The sequence below is a fragment of the Dendrobates tinctorius genome, unplaced genomic scaffold, assembly GCF_039654945.1.
Source record: "Dendrobates tinctorius isolate UK_male_01 unplaced genomic scaffold, ASM3965494v1 ptg000388l, whole genome shotgun sequence".
NCBI classification, from domain to species: domain Eukaryota; kingdom Metazoa; phylum Chordata; class Amphibia; order Anura; family Dendrobatidae; genus Dendrobates; species Dendrobates tinctorius.
The window spans coordinates 2,687,971-2,713,275 of NW_027362054.1; the positions used below are offsets into that span (position 1 = coordinate 2,687,971).

General features: G+C 43.9%; 1 protein-coding gene across 5 annotated transcripts in view; it reads left to right on the top strand.

The window, feature by feature from the left end:
- WNT10B (Wnt family member 10B) overlaps nucleotides 1-13,116 on the top strand; it is a 96,827-nt gene extending 83,711 nt beyond the window's left edge. For 4 of the 5 annotated variants that reach the window (XM_073563451.1, XM_073563450.1, XM_073563449.1 and 1 more), the window contains 2 exons: nucleotides 2,529-2,905; nucleotides 12,075-13,116. In XM_073563451.1, coding sequence (XP_073419552.1) covers nucleotides 2,529-2,905; nucleotides 12,075-12,533 — 836 coding nt within the window. In that variant the 3' untranslated portion in view covers nucleotides 12,534-13,116. The remainder of the gene's footprint in view (nucleotides 1-2,528; nucleotides 2,906-12,074) is intronic. The other variant, XM_073563454.1, reaches the window with a different exon arrangement.
- The last annotated feature ends 12,189 nt before the right edge of the window (nucleotides 13,117-25,305 follow it).

Sequence of the window (25,305 nt, forward strand, 5' to 3'; positions counted from 1 at the left end):
AGCGATTACTCCACAATTCTGGCGTAAATAAGTTCGAAAAGATGCAAAAGTTTTGCACAACATGGAGATGCAAAAAAATTTGAAACTTTGGTATTGTCACATTTGTTGTTGCGGATCTTGGTTGGGGGCGCGACACCACAGTTCGTCTAATTCATGATGAGCTGTGGTAGGGGTTATAACAGAAATCTTACTCCAGTGCCTGACTGGAGTAAGATTTGTAGCCAAGCGCAAAGAGGAGAACAACACTTTTCAGACACATGATTCAGACATGTGCGTATGAATGAATCAAGAGTGTCTGACTTCAACATGAACCCTCAGCAATACTGACGTGAACATTGCCAGTCTTAATGAATCGGGGCCTATTTTGGGAGAGTGTTTTTAATGTTAAACTGGTACATGAGTAATACTAGGATCCCATGAAAAATTAGTTCCCTCGCAGCTGCTATACCAATTATACTATACCTATATAAGGAACTACTTATACAGAGTGCAATAGTAGGAACAGTAATAATTCTACTCCATAATAAAATGTTTTATAGCATTTTCACTATTTTATTATCCAAATTTCTATAGATGGTTATTGAAAGAGCAATCTTAGTTTCCAGTTATGCTTTTGGGAGACATATAATAGTGTAGGATTTGTTAGCTTCATTTCTCACATCTATGAGTGTTCTGAAAATGTATTAAATTAGAGAGAATATCATAAACATTTAATATTGGGATTAGAAAAGCTGTAAAGCATTAAATATGCTATTATTTGGAAAGTGATGAATCCTCATATACTCCACAAGGATTAGATGGATTATTCTAAGCTTTACATTGATGTCTGTTTTGATGTCGACATTATTTTTGCATTTTAAACATTTTAGATTGTTTTGCTACTTTAACATAAAACCCTTATGTTTAACATTAGAATTATTTTTCTTGAAAATATGTTTTAACTATCCATGTGCAATTATGTTTCATCACATCTAATACTGGATAGTGTGTTATTTTGGCAATTGTAAAAAATCATAAATAATAAAAGGAAATACTTTAAACATTAGGAAAAAAGTATAACTAAGTGCGAAAAACATCACCACATTAAAGGCGAATTTACCCTGGTACCTTTGGAACAACTTCAAACTTCTCTGTCATCAGTAAGAAGCCTAAAAGCATATTGAACCATGGCCAATGAGAATTGAGTTATGAAGGCAAAGTATGTAAAACAGAATAGAAGCTTACTATTTACAGCTGCTTCTGCTGGGAAATTCCCAAGTGCAAGTAGTAACTTCACAATTTGTAAAGGTCTGACTCTAGGATGGGAGTTTTGGGGAACTGTGCTTCTGTTAGAGTAATGATCTGGACTCTTAACCCTTTCTTGTAGTATGCTCCTCAGACCAGATCTGATCTGTGATGTAACTGTCTGTCACAAATGTACTACAAGTTCTAGCAAAGATTTGAATCAATCAATAGAGAATACATCCTACAGCAGCAAGAAACGATGTATGAGACTTGTAGATAGAAGATCACAAGCGCAAGAAAATAATGAGCAAATGAAACTTCTCCTCTGAGTTTACTGTAGAACTTCACCGTGTGGTGGTCCACTAAGTCGATATCAGCAAAAAGATTTACAGGACCATGGTCCAGTGGTCACATCAGTATTCCATGGCTGCTGGATCATAGCCCTACACTCGTCCTCCTATGTGTCACTAATTCCGGTGTAACTTCTGATTAGTAGGCCTACAGTGATGTCATCATTGCTGCACAACACACTCATAACGCCATGCCGGCCTACTAAGAAGAGGAGCTAGGGATGTCAGCAGTTAGGAGGCGGTTGCAGGGTTCTGGTGACCAGTGGACCACGGTCCTGCAAACTTTTTGACCTGTTCTACCACAAAGGTATCAAACCAATAATAATTTTGCTAATACTACTTTTCAAAACGTTTATTTTTAGACAACATTTTTAGTGGATCTAAACTCTGACTGGCTTTACAATAAAAACCTTGGCCTCATTCATGAAGAGTCCCTTTTCAAGTCCTATTAAGGGCCATTCAGGACCTAGATGCCCCAAAATTATTAACATGTGCAAACTACTCAATTAATTAATTGCATTTTATTAATTGGGTGCACCTAGCCAGAAATGCTGCTCAAATCAGTCAGCACTGTTGACAAATTTGATGGGTGGGCGTGGCCATGCCTTGTTCGTTCCAGCTCTGCACATTTTGGCTGATTTGCTTCAAGCAGGCTTGAAACTGGCAAAAGTATCAAAATTATAGGTCAACTCCACATTGCACAAAATTTTTCAAAGTATTTTATAGCAGTTTTCAGCTGAAAACACTTATGAATCACCCTCATTTGTAAATTGTTTATTGGTCCCTGAGAATTTTAATAGAAGACTGTTCATTGGGCAGATCACTTATTATGTACAGACATGTTTTTCATCATGTTAGGTCAACTGATGTCAACAAGAACATTTCCATATCATATAACCTCTCAACAGTCTCAGTCTACATGATTTTTGTAATATTTTTTGTTTTCTCCACTAGGTTTTCGGGAGAGCGCCTTTGCCTTCTCTTTGCTAGCAGCTGGAGTTATGCATTCAGTAGCCACAGCTTGCAGTCTGGGCAAACTGCAAGGCTGTGGATGTGAATGGAAACGGAAGGGAACTGAGGAGAAGATACGTTTAAAGTTGAACCAACTGCAGCTTCAAGCTTTATCTAAGGTAAGGGGTCTCCCCAGAGACTTGACTCCACTACTTAGGGAGACCCCTGAGCCCAGCCCCCAGGATACTTGGGAATGGGGAGGCTGCAAGCATGAGCTGGAATTTGGAGAGAAATTTTCCAGGGATTTTCTTGACTCCAGGGAGTCACCAAGGGATATTCAAGCACGAATGAGGATACATAATAACCGTGTGGGGAGACAGGTAATGATTAATAAATTACTATTTATGTACTACATATACATATACAATAATTCACTATATAGTCAAACGTTTTGGGTTATCTACACATTGCATAGGAACTTTTGTAACATCCCATTCTAAAATCATAGGTATTTATATTAAATTGATCCCCTTTTACAGCTAAAACAGCTTCCACTCGTCTGGGAAGGAGAATATTTGTGAAGTCAGACACTGATGTTTGACGAGAGGCCCTGGCTCCATTCTGGTCCATTCCAGAGGTGTTTGATCGCTTTGAAATCAGGGCTCTATGCAAGCCAGTCAATTTCTTCCCCACTGTAGTCTCCCAACTATGAGTTCATGGAACTTGTTTTGTGCATAGAAGCTCAGTCATACTGGAACATACTTTTTCACAAAGTTGAAAGCTACAATTGTCTAAAATGTCACAAAGGCATTACAGTAGTCCTTCACTAGAAAAAAGGGGCATAGACTAACCCCTGAAAAACAACCTCATAGTATTATCCTTTCTCCACCAAACGTTACAGTTGGCACAGTGCAGTCAGGCAGGTAACGTTCTCCTGGGCAAACCCAGATGCATCCATCAGACTGCCAGATAGAGAAGTGTAATTCCTCATTCCACAGAATGCATTTCCACTTCTCCAGCTTTACATCACTCCACCGGACACTTGGTATTTTGCTTGGTGATGCAAGGCTCCCATGAAGCTGCTCGTCCATGGAAACCCATGCCGTGCAGCTCCTGATGCAAAAGTTTTTTTGCTGATGTTAATGCCAGAGAAGCTTTGAAACCCAGCAGACTTCACAGACCGTTGGCAACCTTTATGCACTGCGCATCACAGTAACTTTACATGGTCTTCCATTTCATGACTGAGTTGCTGTGGTTCCTAAATGCTTCAACTATATAATAATTAAATTTAAAACTTAGATTTGCATAAAGGAGTAGGCATGACAGATATGTACATCATGCTCATTGCACAGTACAGCTTCTGTACTGATGTGATCAGCTGCAACAACCAAAATTATATACCCAGCTAGGTCTCTACTGTAATTGCTAGGAATTGTGGTCTCGGCGATCCTAGCCGTTTATCCTCTCATATGCCTCTGACAAGACAGCGGCACATGAAGAGTTTGACAAAAAGTAATAATTCCGTTTGGCAGCCCATCAGTTTCCCTGAAGCGAGATCACAGAGTGTGAATGTTAACCAAAGGCCTGACAAAGGTTTCCAGGTCTGCTATACACAATAGTCTCTCAAATCCTACCAGAATTGAGGCCCGATAGGAGAGTTACAGGATAGTGTAATGCACAGCACAACTGAGGTAGTGTTGTGTGTTACTAAAGCACTCATATGTTTGCATAATCAATTCTACTTGATGAACTAATAAATATGGAAAAAAAAATGGAAATTATTTTTTTTTTAAGAGTAAAAAAATCTTTTTCCCAAAATCCCAGTTTTCCCATTAAAAAAAGTTTCAATCTTGAAAAAAATAAATGCAGCTTAAAAATGGTTCATATTTGTTATCACCGCATCTGTAAGATCATGTGCCACAAAGCTGTATCATTTTGGGGATTTCTGCTGTTTTGGAAGCTTAGGGGCTCTGGAAATTGCACATACAAATCACTATTAGGGAAACATTGCTCCCTAAAAGCCAAAAGGCAATTCTGAGTCCTACCTTATGCCCAAACAATAGTGTATCAACATATATAGGGCGTTGCCATACATAGAAGATATAGCATAATAATTTACATGGTGCGTTTTTCTTTATGGATATGGTAAAGATGAAACATTTTGATCTAAATATAATTATTGTAACAAATGTAATTTTTCATTTTCTCACATCCCAATGGTAAACAAATTGGTAATACGCTTATAGGATAAAAATATTCATTACACCTCCGATGATTACCATTGAGGAGTGTAGTTTCCAAAATAGGTTCAATTAACTGGGTTTTCTACTGTGGCACTTTGGGGGCTCTGCAAGTGGCTCCCACAAGCTATTTCTTCTAGATTTGTGCTCCAAAAGTGATTCTTCCTTTCTGAGCCCCACCGTGTGCACAAATATCATTGAATCATAGAATCGTAGAGTTGGAAGGGACCTCCTGGGCCATCTGGTCCAACCCCCTGCTCAAAGCAGGATTCGCTAAATCATCCCAGTCAGATGTCGGTCCAGCTTCTGTTTGAAGACTTCCATTGAAGGAGAACTCACCACTTGTGATGAGTAGTAGTTTCTGATCACATATTAGGTATTGCTGCATTCCGAAGAAATTGCTTTATAAATGTTTGGGTTTGTTTCCTCCTATTATTCCTTGTGAAAGTTAAACATTTGGGGCTATAATAACATTTTCATGGAAAAAAATTAATTTTTCATCTTGATGTCCCAATGTTATAAAATTATGTGACGCATATGTGGGTTAAATATGCTCACCAAACTCTTAGGGGAATTGTCTGAGTGGTGTGGTTTCCAAAATTGTGTCCTTTTTGCGGACTTAGTGCTCTTCTGGCAGTACAAGGGCTCTATAAATGTGCTAGGGTTCCAAGAAACCACACAAGCATAGTCTGCTTTCCAAAATGGCACCCCTTCCTTTTAAAGCTGTACTGTGTGCCTGAACAGTAGTTTTACATCACAAATGTAGCATTGTCATACTGGAGAAATTGCACAACAAATTGGGAGGTGCATTTTCTACTGCCATCCTTATGAAAATGAAATATTTGGGGCCAAAGCAACATTTTGGGGGCAAAAATGTAATTTTTAATTTTCACAGTCCAATGTTTTAAAATTTTTCTGGGTTCAAAATGCTCACCACATAGGCTGGTTTCACACGTGTGTTTTTTCGCGCTGTTTTTTGCTCAAAGAAAGCATGCATTTTTTTCCTATACTTTACATGGGTGCGCATACACATGCGTTTGTACGCGCATGCGTTTTTTTTGTAGCGTTCGCTGGAGCGCACAAAATGCATCCTGTTGCATTTTTTGTGCGTCCGACTTGTCCCAAAAAGACGCATGCGCACGCAATGCGTTTTTTTCACCCAAACACCCATAATAGTCTATGGGTGCGCTGTCAGTGCAAAAAAAGCATGCGTTGTTTTTTTTTTAAAAATGCGCAAAACCGCAAAAAACGCACACAAACGCATGATGCGTTTTTTATGTGCGTTTGCACTGCGGACGGTGCGCAGCGCAAAAAAACGCAAGTGTGAAAGTAGCCATACCGAGATAAATTCCTTAAGTGGTGTAGTTTCCAAAATGGGGTCACTTCTTGGGGGTTTCTGCTGTTTTGACACTTTTGGGGCTCTTCAACTGTGACATGGTATTCACAGTCTATTTCAGTCAGATCTGTGACTGAAAAATCAAATAGCGCTCCTTCCCTTCCGGGCCCTCCGGTGTTCCCAAACAGTAGTATTACTCCACATATGGTGCATCGGTGTACTCAGTAGAAATTGCACAAGAAATTGTTGGTCAATATTCTCCTGTTACCCTTGTGAAAATGAAAAATTTGGGGCTCAATCAACATTTTTGGGAACAAAATGTCATTTTTAGTTTTCACAGTCCAACATTTTAAAATTTTGTGAAACACCTTTGGGTTCAAAATGCTCAACACAACCCTAGATAAATTCAATGAGGGGTATAGTTTCTAAAATGGGGCCATTTGTGGGCTCTTCAAATGCAACATGGTATTCGCAGTCTATAAGGCATTGGTGTACTCAGAAATTCAAGAACAAATTGGGTGGTTAAATTTCCCCTGTAATCCTTGTGAAAATAAGAAAATTGGGGCTAAATCAACATTTTTGTGGGAAAAAATTAATTTTTCATTATTTTCTTCCCTTTGCTATTATTCTTGTGAAGCACTTGAAACATTAAAAACTTCCTAACAAAAACTGCAACTTTTTCAAAATTTTTGTAAAGTTTTGGACATTTTCATGCATAAATGCAAAGCATATTGACTAGTGATGAGTGAATGTGCTTGGTGATACTCGGATATCACTCAAGTATCTGGGTGTTCGTATATGCTCACACTTGTCGAGCAATGGCTGATGCTCTGTTTGAATGCTCAAATTCCCGCACCGCATGTTAGGCACCTGTTACACAGCCAATAAACATGCAGAGATTGCCTGCCATTCAATGTAATGCCGTAGCCATCTTGGTAGTGGCATTACTGTGATTGGCTGGCCGCATTTCCTCATCAGAGGTTATAAAAGCACTGTCACCGCCTCGTTTGGCTCATTGATGCCATTACAGGTCTCAGGGAGATCAGTTGAGATTGGAGGAAGAGAGTAGTTTTCCTGGTCTGTGTGTGCTACTGTGGTGCTACTGTTGCTGAGGCTGAACCTTCATACTAAAAGTCCTTTTAATTGCTCATCTTTCTGTTTCTATGCTATACATTCTGCATTTAGCCTAGTGACAACTGCTGTTGGAAAGAGTGATTGAAAACAGGCTGTAGGAGGAGCTTAGGGCTTTGCAATCCATTCCTAAATATACAGCTGCTGTGTAAAATTATGGTGGTTTAACCCCTTTCCGACATTGGGCACAATAGTACGCCGATGTTGGACACCCTCCCTTTGATGTGGGCTCTGGCAGTGAGCCCACATCTTTCCCGGCACATGTCAGCCAGGAGACCTCTATGGTAGTCACTGCCGGCTTGCTGTGAGTACCGCCCCGTGGTCGGCGCTCATAGTAAGTGAGTAAGGCTGGAGTCAGACACAACGTATAGAAATACGGACCGTATTTTACGATTGTAATACGCAGAAATGTTCCCTGAACAGTGATCCGTATGTCATCCGTTGTCAAAGTGTGGCTGCGTTTTTTGCACATGTAAGCATCCGTATGACATCCATATTGCATCCGTCTGCTGAGATTTTCTCGCCGGCTTGCAAAATGGACATATAATGGAGCCCAGTGACAGGTTAAAACACAAATGAAAGAATAGATATAGACATATATATATATATATATTCTACTGTATATATATATATATATATATATATATATACACATGTCATTGAGACAGACACACACATAAATATATATATATGTATATATATTCATATTTCATAGAGTTCTACATAGCAGAATAGCCGGTTCTGTAAAATCAATACAAATTCCGACATGAAATGACACATGGTTTATATACAGTAAACCATTTCAATTCATTTATTTTTTTATATGTCCCTGACTAATAATTAGATTAGGGTATGTGTGTAAAATTTGGGACATATAGGTCTTAAATTAAGGGGTTAATTAGTTGAAAAAAATTGCGTGGGCTCCCGCAGTAATTTCGCAACCAGAGAGGGAAAGCCAGTGAGTGAGGGCAGATATTAATAGCCTTGAGAGGAACCATTGTTTTTGGCCCCCCCGGCTACAAAAATCTGCCCGTAGACACCCCAGAAAAGGCACATCTATAAGATGCGCCTTTTCTGGCACTTAGCCTCTCTATTCCCATTACCCTGTAGCAGTGGCTAATGGGTTAATATTAATGCGTTAATGTCACCTTGCTATTGGAAGGTGACGTTAAGCCGGATTAATAATGGAGAGGTATCAATAAGGCACCTATCCATTATTAACCCTACAATAGTAAAGGGATAAAGAAACACACAGACATTAATTAAAAAATCTTTTAATGAAATAAACACGCCTAGTTTTTTACCAAATTTATTCATCTGCTAATCCATAAAAAACCATGGTCCTGTAAAAAAATAAAACAAAAAGGCAACAATATACATATCTCTCCGCTGGTCAATCAGGTCCCCCGCGGCAATCCATCAGAAGGGGTTAACTGATTTGCAATGGGACCGGTGCTAATGCGACTAGCCCTGTTGTAAACCACTGCCAGAATGAATTAGTTCATCTCTGCGCAGCCTCCCCGCTGACGGGAAATGAACTAATGAGCGTGGGAAAGTTTCTGAACTTTTTCCCACACTCATCAGTTCACCTCAGGTCAGCCAGGGGACTCCGTGCAGCCTCGCTGACTACTACTGCTTCATTCATTTTAATGAGAATGCCAAAGATCAGCAGAGAGCTGCGATCAGTTATCTCCAGTGCTCCCATTAAGAAAGAATGGAGAGGTAATGCAGATGATCGACCTCTGCTCCATATCATCGAAATGCTGGAGTTCTGACCACATGCTGATAGGAGATAACTTTTCAACTTGAAACAACCCCTTTAAGGAGCATTACAGGGGTTGGCTGGTCCGAAACTACAAATCTGCCGTCACTCTACGTGACTTCAGAGTTGTGAATTCTCCCAGCGCCCACACTGCTTGCTGTGAGGATTTTTCAGAGTCAGCACCAGGAAAGGTGGTCATGTTACAACAAGAATGTGATATGCATAATCCCAGCCACAATCTAACTAGATGTGCGAGGCTTCACTAAATATACTTACATAGTCTATGGCTGCAAAAAGGCAAATCACTTACCTGCAGTCCCATGACTGCAGTTCCAGACGCTGACATCGGAGAGTCCTTACAGCAATCAGTGTATTATGTGAGGATTCATAAGTCTGTAATCACAGAATGTGACTGCAGATTTGTAGTTTTAGACCAGGCAACTCCTTTAACACTGCAGCTGATAATGGAAAACTGATTACTGATCTATCTAAACAGGCTGTCAATCACCTGATGCACAGGCAAAATGTTCATTTATTGGGTGAAATTAATTTTAAGCTTACTGAAATGGAGTATATCACCCCAAAATGACTACAAAATTAGACTGCATAAAGATGTATATAGGGAACGTAGCCTCTATTAAAATAATACCAGGAATATACAGTTTAGCAAAATATTTACTGACAGTGATATTTATCTAATATGCAAATGAAGACACTTCCGTGCACCCTTGGCCTGGCCTAAGCTTTGGTGCACTGTTATGACCTGACATTTGAAAATTCAAGGGAACCTTTCACCAGGTTTTCTCCATATAAATTACTGTCAGCATCTATAAGCCCTCTTATATAGCATTTTGGTATGCTGTATGTATGTGTGTCCCCAATCACCTATGCAAGGCACAAAAGAGCTTTTATTATATTAATAGACTCTGCGGTCCAGTCTGATGGGCATCTCTGGTCTTGATCCGTCTCCTCTTTTCTTACAATTGTCATGTTCCATCCCTGCTTCATGTGCATGACACATCCAAAGTTGTCATCACAGTATACCCCAGTTGCACTCGTGCGCAGGTTCACTTCTCTTTGCCATGCCAAGCACTATAGTCTGCATGAGCCAAGAAAGTCAAAAGAGCTAATAAAAGCCAATAAGAATTGCCCTTCACGATGCTCCCTACGCAAAATAATTACCCCACACTGTCCCACTTATGGTACGCGGTCTCCACACTATGAAATATTCCCACTCCACTGTGTGCCCTACTGAAATATGACAGCCACACGACTCTCTCAAATAATTAACAACCACACTATCCCTTCCATTATGAAGTATACTCTTCACACCTTCTTCACTTATGAACTGTTATCTCCACATTGTCCCCACTCCATGTAGCCCCCTCTTCACTTTCCCCCTCATGTTGTACCCACACCATACGCGTAACCCAATGCTACACATTCTCCATACTGAATCTCCTATTCTCCATTCTAAGTCCCCCATGCTACCCATTCTCCATAACAAGCCCCCCTATTCTCCATATTGAGCCCCTCCCATGCTACCCCATTCTCCTTACTGAGCCTCCCTCATGTTCTCCATACCAAGTCCCCCCTCCATGTTCTCCATACAGAGCCCCCCTCCTATCCTCCATACCGAGTCACCCACATGTCCTCCATACAGAGCCACCTGCCATGTTGTCCATACAGAGCCCCACATGTGCAAAGCCCCCATGTCCTCCATACCAAGCTACCCCTATGTTCTCCATACAGAGGCCTCCATGTTCTCCATACCAAGCTCCCCCCATATTCTTCATACCGGGCCCTCCATGTTCTTCATGTGCAAAGAGGGGAGAGGGAGCTCACTAACAATGTAGCAGCAGAGTATCGCACAGAATAGTGTGGGATCGGGCTAAGTCATCAAGTTGTTCTCCATACAGCCACCCCATGTTCTCATTTCAGAGCCCCGTCATGTTCTCCATACCTTGCCCTCCCCATATTCTCTATGCCGAGTCCCCTCCATGTTCTTCATACTGGCTCCTCTTCTATGTTCTTCATACCAGTTCTCACCTATAGTCTCCATACAGAGCCCCCAATGTCCTCCACATTGAGCTATCCCCATGTTCTCCATAAAGAGCCCTCTCATGTTCTCCATACCAAGCTCCTCCATTGTTCGCCATTCAGAGCCCTCCACTTGACCTCCACCCTGGTCTCCATACACAACTTCCCCTATGTTCTCTATAACAAGCCCCATATTCTCCATACAGAGCCCACCTTGTTCTTCATACCGGGTCCCCCATGTTATCCATACAGAACCACCCCCATGTTCTCTGTCTTGAGCTCCTCTCATGTTCTCCATGCCGCGTCCCCCTATGTCCTCCATATCGAACTTCTCCATGTTCTCCATTAAGATCCACTCTATGTTCTCCATATTGAGCTCCACTCATGTTTTTTATACCACGTCTTCCCCAAGTTCTCCATACAGCTCCCCCCTCATGTTTTTCATACTGAATCTCCCTCCATGTTCTCCATACCGAGATCCTCCCATGTTCACCATACTGGGTCCCCCCATGTTCACCATACTGGGTCCCCCCATATTCTCCATGCCGGGGCCCACCCATGTTCTTAATACAGAGGCCCCATCAAGTTCCCCATACCGAGCTACCCCTCATAATCTCAATACAGATCTCCCCCATGTTCCCCATACAGAGCCCCTCATGTTCTCCATACTTACCTTTCCCCTATGTTCTCCATACCAAGCTCCCCTCCTTGTTCTCCATAAAGAGCCCCATGCCATGTTCTCAATACAGAGCCACCAATGTTCTCTATATCAAGCTCCCCCACGTTTTCCATATAGGGCCACCTCATGTTCTCCATATCGATCTCCTCCCCATGTTCTCTATACAGAAAAAACATAAATGTACATACAGGGCACAAAAAGGAAGAGAAGGCACAGAAATAAAATAGAAACACGCCAGATACAGGAGCACAGAGGCTTTTAGCACCAACTCTGTACCCTTCGTGCTGTATGATAATGCTCTTTGTTAAGCCTGTATATAATTACTTCTTCCTAACATCTACTTTTTGTCTTATCTTTCTAGGCAGTGACAGAAAACATGAAGCGAAGGTGTAAGTGTCACGGAACATCAGGAAGTTGCCAGTTTAAAACTTGTTGGCATGTAACTCCCGATTTTCGGACTGTTAGCACGTTACTTCGTGAAAAACTACAACGTGCTGTTTTTGTGAACTCCCGTAATAAGAACAGTGGGGCTTTCCATCCCCGTCTCAACAAGAAGCGACTGGCTCGTGAGCTGGTCTACTTTGAAAAGTCCCCTGACTTCTGTGAGAGAGACCCTTTTGTAGACTCCCCGGGTACTCAAGGAAGAGTATGCAATAAGACAAGCCATCAGATGGACAGCTGTGCCAGTCTTTGCTGTGGACGAGGTCACAATATTTTAATGCAGACACGCCGGGAACGATGCAACTGTCGCTTTCACTGGTGTTGCTATGTTATGTGTGAGGAGTGTCGGGTCACACAGTGGGTCAATGTGTGCAAATGAGTAGTTTTGCAACTTGTTCATGTCTTCTCTTCATTGCAATTAATTTATTCCTTCTTAGCACTGACTATGTACAGAATGTATTTTTCTATTTGGGGATCACATAAAACTTGCTATGTGATTCAGAATAATCCAACATTCAGGGGAATACTACCCAAACTGGCACCCCTTGAAGACAATGTCTGACATGGTCTAGACGTCTATACATTCAATGACACATGCCAGGTGGACAAACAATATAAGTGGATTTTTCATACTGTGATTTAAGGAGACCAGCAAATCCAATGAATCTTTGGATGAAACACTGTGACATCTCATGGACTAGTGGAATTGCAGCATATAGTCATATACTTTCTATAAAAGGAAGAGTAAATAATGAAAGATGTTCTTTTACCAAAAGGTCCAGTTTTGGATTTGTGGATTGTGTAAGTGGTGTGCACTTACTCATATGTCAAGGACAAAGTCCTCCGAGGGGGTTATATCATTTGATGGGGTTAGCAAAAGACAGCGAGAGAAGATACATAACTAGGAGGTTTATTTATTGGAGTTTGTGTTCATCTCTTAAATTAAATTGTACTTTAGCTTACCTTTCATTCACTGTTGACATCATTCCTCCAGCTAATTGTTAAAAAATTGAAAATACAAAAATTGACCACTGCAGATTATATGGATGTTTGTGGACTGGAATAGAGATTCAGCTGATTAGAGCTCTGCCTGGGAAGGTGGACTGGACATGGCATGAAGTAAAAAATCAATGCATTGCTATGTGCGAGCTGCTTACAGTGCTGTAATAAGTACCAAGATATGATCCTCAGGAGAAGGCCCCCTGGAAAAGAACAATATATGGGCACATTGCAGTCCAAAAAATCATCATAATGCACAATTCCAATTTCCTTGGAGGTAGAAAGTACATCGACCGGGTCCATGCAGGTGGGGGCCCATGCGGTTGGCTGTCCGCAGACGTCATCAGAAGCTTCAACTGAAAGTACATCCTCAGACACACATCATGTTGAAGTGTATTGCGGTGCACAGACCCGTCTGATCCGTGTGCGGCAATACACGCTGCTGGCAGCTAACGTCGTCGTGCACCTGACTGGAGGCACATGGCAGTGACATGGTGCGCTCTTAGCGTTTGCATGCTGAAGTCAGCTACTGGCTTCAGAAGAGGACGCTGCACAGCAGGAGTGAGTCTGATCTAAGTATAACTGTTTATTTTTTTCTATGCATTAAAAAACAGCAGCAGAACGTGGGACATTTACCAGCATGTGGCCCAGGATAAGGGACACATACCAGGATAAGGGACATACAACACGGTAAGGGCTATATTACCAAGATGGGGCCCAGGGTAAGGGACATAAATGCCAGGATGGGGGATATATAGACCAGGATGGGGCATATATACATACGTGTGTGTGTGTGTATGAGGTCCCGGTCCAAATCTTCCACAGAGTCCCATCGGATTCTAGTTACCGTATATACTCGTGTATAAGCTGAGATTTTCAGCCCATTTTTTTGGGCTGAAAGTCCCCCTCTTGGCTTATACACGGATCATATACCTGGGGGTCAGCGGGGAAGGGGGAGCGGGGGTGTCAGAGATCATACTTAGCTGTCCTACCGCGGTCTCTGCAGCCTCGCTTCTCCACTGTCTCCCTTCCTGTCTTCAGCGGTCACGTGGTACTGCTCATTACACTCATGAATATGCGCATATTCATGAGCGTAATGAGCGGTACCACGTGACTGCTGAAGACAGGAAGGGAGACAGTGGAGAAGCGAGGCTGCAGAGACCGCGGCAGGATGGGTGAGTATAGCATATTCACCTGTCCCCGGTCCATCGCTGCTCACCGCTGTCTCTGCTGCATCCTGTGCCAGTGACGTTTAGGCAGCAGGGGGCGCGGTGACGTGGTTAGTGCACGCCGCCCCTCTGCTGGCTGAACAGTCACAGACACAAGAAGCGGCAGACAGCGGCGAAGGACCCAGGAGAGGTGAGTATGGCTTTTTTTTTTGCAGCATATGGGGGCATATTCTATGGAGCAGCATATGCCCTTTATGTCATGGGCCCCTGTGTGGCTGTACAGCTTGCACCAATGGTAGGTACACCCCTGTCCCCTTCAGTGATAATGAATGAGAAATGGGTTTGCATTATAAATGTAAATGGTATACAAGAAAAATTACAGTGGGTTGTCCATCCAACAGCTATCATGCTAAATGAAGGGGATGGTTGGTCATGCTTTTGCCAAAAAGAATTCTTGCAGGTCATGCTAATTGGTCTCAAAGAGATAAACTTTGGCCTTATTTATACTTCAATATTTTATTTTATTAATTAATGGAAACAAATAACAAATATAAATTTTCTTTCTGTTAAATTTACTCCTGGTCTTGGCTTTTAAAAATATGGAAAAAAAAAAGATGAGCTTTCTTCTTTATACACCAAATGGCATCACCTTCTTCTCCTTAATGCAAAGCTTGGCCGTCCACTACATTAGGTGTTTGGCTGACTGAGGATGACGTAATGAAGAAAGGTTACTCTAAGTCATCTAGACATCCTCAATGGTCTGAAACCTAACTTGATTTCATATGATTCACTATATATATAAAATTTAAAAATGATGTCTCTTTTGAGAATCCCCAGTGCATGCTGGAAGACTTAAACGAAATGTCATCTGATGTAAGAAAAAAAGCAATGAAGTCTCAATTACTTATTAAAGAAAATTTATGGAGCTGTAGGTGGAACCATCAAAAGTACTGCATAATTGATAACTAAATAAGAACGAACCTTTCAATGTTCGGTTTGGGGAACAACCTGATGCTCGCCAAACATAGTCGCCGAACAGTTCATCGAACATACCCAAACCTCATTGAATTCATTGATTGGTATTTTCCTTTATCCCTGTTTGCGTTGTTATTATGGTTGGTGTATGATGGTACACTACTACTTCCCTCTTCCCTGGGTGGGGGAAGGGTACAGACTGAGGGCAGATTCAGGAGCTAAGACAAGATACATGGCCCTGGCATCTTCACCATCAGAAGTAATCTGAGGAACAGGGCAAGCTTAGGCGCCCCTACTGTTAGGGACAGGGAAGGAACCCCTGGTCCGGGGACACCTGACAACAGAGTTGTGACACTAGCACTAACCGAAACCATTTTTTGATTCATTATGGATCCCATCTTTGCTTTGACAGGGCAACCGCAGCAACTCCGCCTAGAGGTGGCAGATCTACGCACTGTAATTATGCAGCACCCTAACACATCAGGTTTGGGGACCTTGACTCCCAGGCAATCCTTAGTGGAGCCAAAGATCACTTTGCCTGACAGGTTCTCTGGGGGGGCATGACAAGTTTGTTGTTTTTACGGAGGTCTCTAAATTATACTTCAGGTTACATTCTTGTTCCTCAGGAACTGAGAAGCAATGGGTGGGGATAATAATCTCTGTTCTTCAAGGTGATCCCCAAGAATGGCCATTCTCTCTCCCGTGTTACTTCCAGATGCTCCCGACAGTGGAGACATTTTTTCTGGCGTTAGGCCATATATTCGACGATCACGACCGAGTCTCCCTGGCTGAGTACTATGTCAGCTTCCGCAGGGAGATCGTCCAGTGGAGGAGTATTGCTCTGAGTTTTGATAGCCTAAGTGACCCTACGCTCCGTAGCCAGTTCTGTCAAGGGTTATCAGTAAGGGTGAAGGATGCCTTAACCCTATATGAAACTCCAGTTTCCCTTGAGGTGGCTATGTCTCTGGCTATCAGGATGGATCGCCGTCTTCGCTAGAGACATAAAGAGACACCCTCTTGTGCAGCAGGTTCAGGGCCAAGGGAAACCTTGACTGAGTCATCTGAGGAACCCATGCATTTGCGTGGGGTGACACGTACTGGGAATCTAACTGTAGTTTGGCATAAAGGCAGAGTCTGCTTCACTGTAGGAAAAATGGACATTTCATGGGCATGTCACGTCGCCGTCAGACTCGGGGCCTGCTGTTCCGCCCTCAGCCACTAGCAGGCGACGGACTGTCACGCCACCCTCGGGCTCGGGGCCTGCTGTCCAGGCCTCGGCCACCAGGAGACGCCTGACTGACATGTCGTCGTCGATCCCGGGGCCTGCTGTTCCGCCCTCAGCCACTAGGAGGCGCCGTGGCTCGCGCCCGAGTGAGGGCGGCAACAGTGAAAGGGCTTCTGCGCAGGCGTCTACTGGACGCAGACTCCGCTCCTCTGTCAGTCATGAAGGGGCTGGTGCATCATCATCAGGTCTGGTCCTGGGGGCGGTCCTGATGACATCACCAGCCCGGGAGCCTGTGAGGGACGACCTGATCCCTCAAATACCTTGGGACTGGGCTTGCAAGCCGCCGGATATATTCTTGGTTCCCCTACGTGTTACTTGTGATTGCCTATCGTTAACTCCAACCTCAGCCTGAACTTCTGACTACTCTGTTGCCTGCCGTTTTTGTACCTTGCATTTCTCCCGATTACTGACGCTGACCTTGGCCTGGATTCCTGACCCCCTCTACTGCCTGACGATTTTGTACCTCCGCTACTCTCCCGGTTTTTGACCTCTGCCTGGACTCTCGACTCTGCCTCTGCCTGCCGTTTCTGTACCTCCACTGCTCGCCTGGTTTCCGACTCCATTTTTGGCTCCCTTCCTGCTTTTCTCTTGTGACCGTTCTGCTCTGGCACTCTGCTCCTGTTCAGACAGCGCTTCCTGGGCTCTGCAGTAAATCCAGTTCCCTGTATAGGGGTAAAGGGTGTCGGTGCTACTTGGGGCGCTGTCTGTCTGCAGCCCAGACTTGCAGACGGACGCGACATTATATCCGGCCCAAATAAAACTGTCTCTTGTGTGTGTGTGTATATATATACATATATATATATATATATGTCACACCTATATAAAGACAGTTTCTCTGAATTTTTTTTTCTTTCCTCTCTTGCCTGAGCTAATTGTTGGCCTAAAACACCTGTTACTAAGCCTCAGTATACAGCCTGAAGGATCAGTCTCACCTTCCTGCTCGAGCATGCTGCAGTTAGGAGACTCCAGGGACAAAGCTGAACGTCAGAGATCCGTACCCCGGGAACATCAGCCTCTGAGCAACTCTGGCTATGGTTGCGTGGAGGCTCAGGTATTGCCCGCAGATGCGGCCAAAGTTTTACTACCTATTTCGTTGTATTTTGGTCAGGATTCTCTGTGTTTAAAAGCCTATGTCGATAGCGGGTCTGAAGGGAATTTTATGGACTCTTTTGCTGCTAAAAAACTTGGTGTCCCACTACTGAAACTTAATATTCCAATTAAAACCACGGCTATTAATGGCACATCCATTATTCAGGAGGGGGTTAAATTTGTTACTGCTAAGATAACTATGTCAGTAGGAGCACTACATACCGAGCTTATTTCCTTTTTTGTGTTGGACAGTCTATCTTCTGCAGTCATTTTGGGGATGCCGTGGCTACGTCAACATAACCCTGTCATTGACTGGCACCTGGGTGATGTGGTGCGCTGGAGTTCGCAATGCCAGGATAATTGCATGTCTGTAGCAGTAAATCAAACCAAGCTAAAAAAACACCCCTTCATACCGTTTGCTTTCCGGGATTATGGAGATGTCTTTTCCGTTATAGAGTCTGAGAAACTACCACCCCACAGAGAGTATGATTGTCCTATAAACCTAATTCCAGATGCCCGTCTTCCAAAAGGGAGAATATTTAATCTCTCTGGTCCAGAGCATCAGGCCATGAATGAGTACATAGCGGATAGCTTAAGAAAGGGGTTCATTAGACCATCTATTTCACCAGTTGGAGCTGGGTTCTTCTTTGTAGAGAAGAAAGATGGTGGTCTCAGACCCTGCATTGACTACCGGGAATTAAACGCAATCACTATAAAGAACCAGTACCCGCTTCCACTCATCCCTGATCTTTTTAATCAGCTAATTGGAGCCCGTTGGTTTACTAAACTTGACCTCCGGGGGGCATATAATCTAATCCGCATAAGAGACGGCGATGAGTGGAAGACAGCGTTTAATACACCTCTTGGTCACTTTGAGTACCTAGTAATGCCTTTCGGACTCAGTAATGCTCCTGCAGTGTTTCAGCACTTTGTTAACGATATTTTCAGGGACATCTGTGGTGTGTATGTCGTTGTGTACTTGGATGACATTTTGATTTACTCCACTGACCCTGTGACACATGCTCAACACGTCCGTTCAGTACTGCAGAGACTGCGGGAGAACTCCTTGTTTGCTAAGTTGGAGAAATGTGTCTTTTTCGTTGAGGAGGTACAATTTTTGGGGTACATGATCTCAGGCAGGGGGTTCCCCATGGATCCTGCCAAGATCCAACCTATTAAGGCGTGGGTGCAACCCAAATCGCTGAAAGCACTGCAGCGATTTTTGGGATTTGCCAATTACTACCGTAAGTTTATCAGGAGTTTCTCTGAGATTGCCAAGCCACTCACGGATCTAACCCGGAAGGGTGCGGATGTGGCCAACTGGAATCCCGAGGCCATTCAAGCATTTTCTACCTTAAAGGAGTGCTTTGTGGCCAACCCGGTTTTAGTACAACCTGACTTAGACCGCCCATTTATTGTGGAGGTGGATGCCTCCGAAGTCGGAGTGGGAGCAGTGCTATTGCAATGCACTGCAGCCCTCACTCAGCTGCGCCCATGTGCTTTTTTTTCCCGAAAGTTCTCTGCCACAGAGAAGAACTATGATATTGGTAATCGGGAATTACTAGCAATCAAATGGGCCTTCGAGGAATTGCGTCACTTTCTCGAAGGCGCCAAACACAAGGTCACCGTCATTACAGACCACAAAAACCTGACCTACCTGGAGTCAGCTAAAAGACTGAATTCCAGGCAGGCCAGGTGGGCCTTGTTCTTTTCAAGGTTCGATTTTTTTTTAATCACCTTTCGCCCTGGTACGAAAAATGTGAGGGTCGATGCCCTCTCTTGCAGTTTTTGCCCCACACAAGCCGAAGACAGTGAACCCGTTCCGATATTAGCCAATGGGATCGTCGTGTCGGCAGTTTCCTTGGACCTTCTGGAGGAGATCCGTAGGTCTCCGGAACGAGCTCCTGACACTACACCCCCCAAAAAAATTGTTCGTTCCGAATACCTTTCGCCTTCAAGTTCTTAAAGAGTCACATGACTCTGTTCTGGCAGACCATCCTGGGCTCAATAATACCACAAGGTTGGTAACTAGGAACTTTTGGTGGCTGACAGTGGTCAAGGACTGTAAGAACTATGTTTCAGCATGTGAAGTCTGTGCCCGCGCCAAATCCCCCCATAATCGCCCTGCTGGCTGGCTTCAGTCCTTGCCCAACCCTGAGAGTCCATGGACCCACATCTCCATGGACTTCATTACAGACCTGCCGACCTCAGATGGGAAAACATGTATCTGGGTGGTGGTAGACAGGTTCAGCAAACAGTGCCATTTTATTCCCCTGTCTGGCTTACCTAACTCCAAAACCTTGAGCAAATTGTTCCTTGTGCACATTGTACGTCTTCATGGTGTTCCGTCAAATATTGCGTCCGACAGAGGTACCCAGTTCGTCTCAAAATTCTGGAGGGCGTTCTGTAAACGCATCGGTGTTGAGTTATCCTTCTCCTCGGCCTACCACCCCGAAACCAATGGGCAAACCGAACGTGCTAATCAAGCTCTGGAGCAATACCTCCGTTGTTACGTGTCAGGACACCAGTCCGATTGGGTAGAACATCTGCCATTGGCTGAGTTTGCCTTAAATAATCGCTACCAGGACTCCATTAAAACTACCCCTTTTTTTTGTAACCTTGGATTGCATCCGCGCTTTGGGTCATTCTCGGCTAGGATGTCGGAGCTCCCTGGGGTAGAGAAAAACATACATCGCTTGAAAACAATATGGTCTGAAGTAAATACGAATTTGAAAGGGGCTCAGGTTAGACAGGCTTCAGCTGCAAACAAACGACGGTCCAAGGGGCCACACTTGGGGGTTGGGGCAAGGTTTGGCTTTCTACTAAAAACATCAAACTGAAAGTACCGTCTGCCAAACTGGGTCCCAGATTTATCGGCCCATATGAAATTATAGAAGTGGTTAACCCAGTAGCCTTCCGTTTGATACTTCCGCGGTCATTTAAATTACCTAACGTGTTCCACAAGTCTCTCCTCAAACTTTATCACTCCCCAATTCACCCTGTCCAGTCCCCTCCTCCTCCTGTTTTGGTCGGAGGGTCCTTGGAGTATGAAGTCCAGGGTATCCTTGACTCCCGCCTTGTGAGAGACTCCATACAGTATCTTGTACACTGGAAGGGCTACGGCCCGGAGGAGAGGTCCTGGGTTCCCGCAAGGAACATCCATGCCAAGGCATTAATTAGGAGATTTCATCTCCTTCACCCTGACAAACCGGGTTTTGAGGGTCCGGAGGCCCCTCCTGGAGAGGGGGGTACAGTCACGTCGCCGTCAGACTCGGGGCCGGCTGTTCCGCCCTCAGCCACTAGGAGGCGACGGACTGTCATGCCGCCCTTGGGCTCGGGGCCTGCTGTCCAGGCCTCGGCCACCAGGAGACGCCGGACTGACATGTCGTCGTCGTCGATCCCGGGGCCTGCTGTTCCGCCCTCAGCCACTAGGAGGCACCGTGGCTCGCGCCCGAGTGAGGGCGGCAACAGTGAAAGGGCTTCTGCGCAGGCGTCTACTGGACGCAGACTCCGCTCCTCTGTCAGTCATGAAGGGGCTGGTGCATCATCATCAGGTCTGGTCCTGGGGGCGGTCCTGATGACATCACCAGCCCGGGAGCCTGTGAGGGACGACCTGATCCCTCAAATACCTTGGGACTGGGCTTGCAAGCCGCCGGATAAATTCTTGGTTCCCCTACGTGTTACTTGTGATTGCCTATCGTTAACTCCGACCTCAGCCTGAACTTCTGACTACTCTGTTGCCTGCCGTTTTTGTACCTTGCATTTCTCCCGATTACTGACGCTGACCTTGGCCTGGATTCCTGACCCCCTCTACTGCCTGACGATTTTGTACCTCCGCTACTCTCCCGGTTTTTGACCTCTGCCTGGACTCTCGACTCTGCCTCTGCCTGCCGTTTCTGTACCTCCACTGCTCGCCTGGTTTCCGACTCCATTTTTGGCTCCCTTCCTGCTTTTCTCTTGCGACCGTTCTGCTCTGGCACTCTGCTCCTGTTCAGACAGCGCTTCCTGGGCTCTGCAGTAAATCCAGTTCCCTGTATAGGGGTAAAGGGTGTCGGTGCTACTTGGGGCGCTGTCTGTCTGCAGCCCAGACTTGCAGACGGACGCGACAGGGCACATGTCCTTCCCTACCTCACTGTAAACAGCCACCAGAAAAGTAAGTAGCCTGGATTGAGGGGAGGTTAGCAAATCAGGTGTACATATCCTCCATGGGTATGACACAATTTTTTCTAGCTGCTGAAATCCATCTGGGCAAAAATAAGGTGGTTATTTATGCCTTTCTGGACAGTGGTGCAGGGTTTAATTTGATAGATACAAGGTTTGTCCAGGTCCAGGGCCTCAAACCACATACTCTGTCCAGACGTATATCCATAATAGCCATCAATTCTGCACTTTTGAAACAGGAGTATTTTACTCAAGTCTTCCGAAGATTACATCTACAGGTAGGGGCCTTGTACTCAGAAGGTATTGACTGTCATGTGCTAGAGGATCTGCACTCTCCTGTGGTTCTTGGACTACCTTGGCTCACTTTGCACAACCCTGTGGAACATTAGCAGACTCTGAAGGTGGTAAAGTGGAGTGAGTATTGTCATGGACACTGCTTGGGCACCAGGCTTTCAAGAGTAGATACCCAGCCTATTTGACTTTAGGGATGTGTTTTTAGAGCAGGGGTGCCAAAAACTTCCACCCTATCATACTTATGATTGCGCAGTTAGTCCTGCCTCTGGGACTAAGTTGCCAGAGAGCAGATTATATAATATCTCTGGTCCAGAGAGGCAGGCCATGAAGGACTATATCATGGAAAGTTTGGCAAAGGGTTATATCAGACCATCCTCATCACTCACTGCTGTGTGGGTGTTCTTTGTAAAAAAGACAAGGGGGTTACGCCCCCTGCCTAGATTTTTGTGAACTTGTCAGGGATCCATATCCCCTACCATCCCTGACCTCTTTAATTAGACTTAGGTTCAAAATGGCTTTCTAAACTGTATCTCAGGGGGGCATATAATCTCATTTATATTGAAGAGGGGGATGAGTGGAAAATAGCTTTCAATATGCCCAAGGGACACTATGAGAACCTTATGATGCCATTTTGGTTGATGAATGTTCCCATCTTTAAGCAATTTGTAAATGATACTGTATCTTTAGTCACCTGGTAGGTAGCTTTGTGGTATCCTTCTTGATGACACATTAATGCACTGTTTAGAAGCACTTCAACTTCATATTAAACGGTGCAGGTTTCTTTCAGCAGTGAAGGGTTTAATCTGCTCAGTTGAGAGCTCGGAAGCTTTCATGCATTAAGATTCTCAGCTGTTAACGATTAGCCACTCCCATCTCCTATATAATCTGGGCCCTGGCTAGCACTCATTTCCAGAGCAGGCTGCATGATTGGGAGATGGTGGTTGTTGTTTGATAAGGCGATTGGTGGATTTACCTGAGACTGTTGCTAGGTTTTCAGTGTATGCTAATCATCCATCCTTCACTCCCCATTGTTAACCTCTGTTGCTCATGTGAGTATATTTGTATGACTGGTATTTTTCTTTATTCTTGTTTATATTACCTTGTTAGTCTTGTTGCTGTATTACGGTACACTACTACTCCCCTCTTCCCTGGGTGGGGGAAGGGTACAGACTGAGGGAAGAATAAGGAGCCAAGGCAAAGAACGCGGCCCTGGTGTCTTCACCGTCAGAAGTAATCCAAGGAACAGGGTGAGCTAGGGTGCTCCTAGCGTTAGGGACAAGGAAGGAGCCTCTGGTCACGGGTCACCAGACAGAGTCGTGACAACGGCATTGTCAGAGTTAACCATCTTAGTAGCCATTTAGAAGCTGCAAAAGGATGTAGAGGTCCTTCATCTGTGCCCACTTCACAAGCATGAATTGCACCATGTCTGCACTGCGTTGGCTCAGACTATGTAAAAGGACAAACTGCCCAGGGCTCGTTGCTGCTGCCATAGTCTCTGCAACATGTGCAGAGTGGAAATCCACCATGTCGGCACATCGCATATCAAACTGTTAACCCATAGGCCAAAAGACAGCAGCGATGCAAATTCATGACCAACGGGGTGCAAATGGTGGAAGTGAGTACCCATCAACCATGCTTTCTGCAGCAGCACATCCAGGCTGGGAGAGTGAAGCAGAAATTGCTCACCAGGTTAAGGAAGTGAGCTAATGTTCAAGGGAGACATCCATTGCTCAAACTTGGCCTGGATAGCGGTCTAGAAATCTTGAGCTGTGTTACTGCGATCTACAATGCATATTAATTTAAACACTGTCTGATTACGGTGAGACCTGGCTGCGCAGTACAGAGGTGGGGGGGATTCTCTCTCCACTGTTGGAACACGTGTCTCATTAAGAAAAAGGTTGAAGGTGCAGGTGGAGGCCAATAGTCCCCAATCACAGTGTTTTTTTTGTATTCTAGATCGATTTTAGAAAAAGAAAGCTGTGTTCTGTGCTTGGCACTTGGCGAGCATTAGCGGATGCTCGCTTTCAAACTCGAATCCCCTCCCCGCTTGTTTGGTGCCTGTTACACAGCCAATAAGCATGCAAAGAGTGCCTGCGAGTTACTGTAATGATGTAGCCATTTTGGTAGTGGCATTCTTGTGATTGGCTGACCGTATGACATCATCAGAGGTTATAAAAGAACACCATTTCTTATTGGAAGGAGAGAGTGTTTATCCAGGGTTGTATGTGCACTGTTGAATGAATCAGAGTTCTCTAGCGTTGATACTTTTGCTGATTCTAAACCATCATACTAACACCCCTTGTAAGGGCTAAATCTGTGTTTTTCTGTTTGTATCGGATACATTCTGCATTTAACCTAGGGAAAGACAGTGGCAGAAGCAAGGAGAGTGCCAGAATACAGTCTCTAGGCAGGGCTAAGGGTTTGCATTCTATTGCTAAATATATATCTGTTGCAAGTGATTACATTTTTTGGTGAGCAGTGAAAAAATTGACTATATTTTATTTCATAGATTATTACGTGCTTTGCATTACATTTATGTGTTATATATCACTCCAAAAAAGCATTGCAAAATTTTTCTTCATTCAATTACTTATCCATACAGTATTACGTGTTTTGTAGTACATTTTGGTGGTACATAACACTTCCAAAAAGAGCTGAAAATATTTTCTGGATTTAATTACTCATTCATACAGCATTACATACTTTGTGGTATATTTCTGTGGTATAAAACACTTTAAAAATGCATTGCAATTTTTTTATTGATTCAATTACTCATCCATACAGTATTATGTCCTCTATGGTACATTTAGGTGGTATAGAACAACACATAAAAGCTCTGTAAAATTTTTCTGGATTTTATTACTCATCCATACATTACTATGTGCTTTGTTGTACATTTTGATGGTATATAACACTCCACAAAAACTTTGAAACATTTTTCTAGATTCAATTACTCATCCATACAGTATTAAGAGCTTTGTGGTACATTTTTGTGCTTTCTATGACACTACAAAAAGCTATGAAAATTTTTCTGGATTCAATTACTCACCTATACAGTATTATGTGATCTGTGGTACATTATGGTGGTATATAACACTCCAAAAGCATTGCAATGTGCTAAGTAAGCGACAATAATGGCAGGATCATGAGAGATTCTTGAAGGAGTGACAGGAGGAACT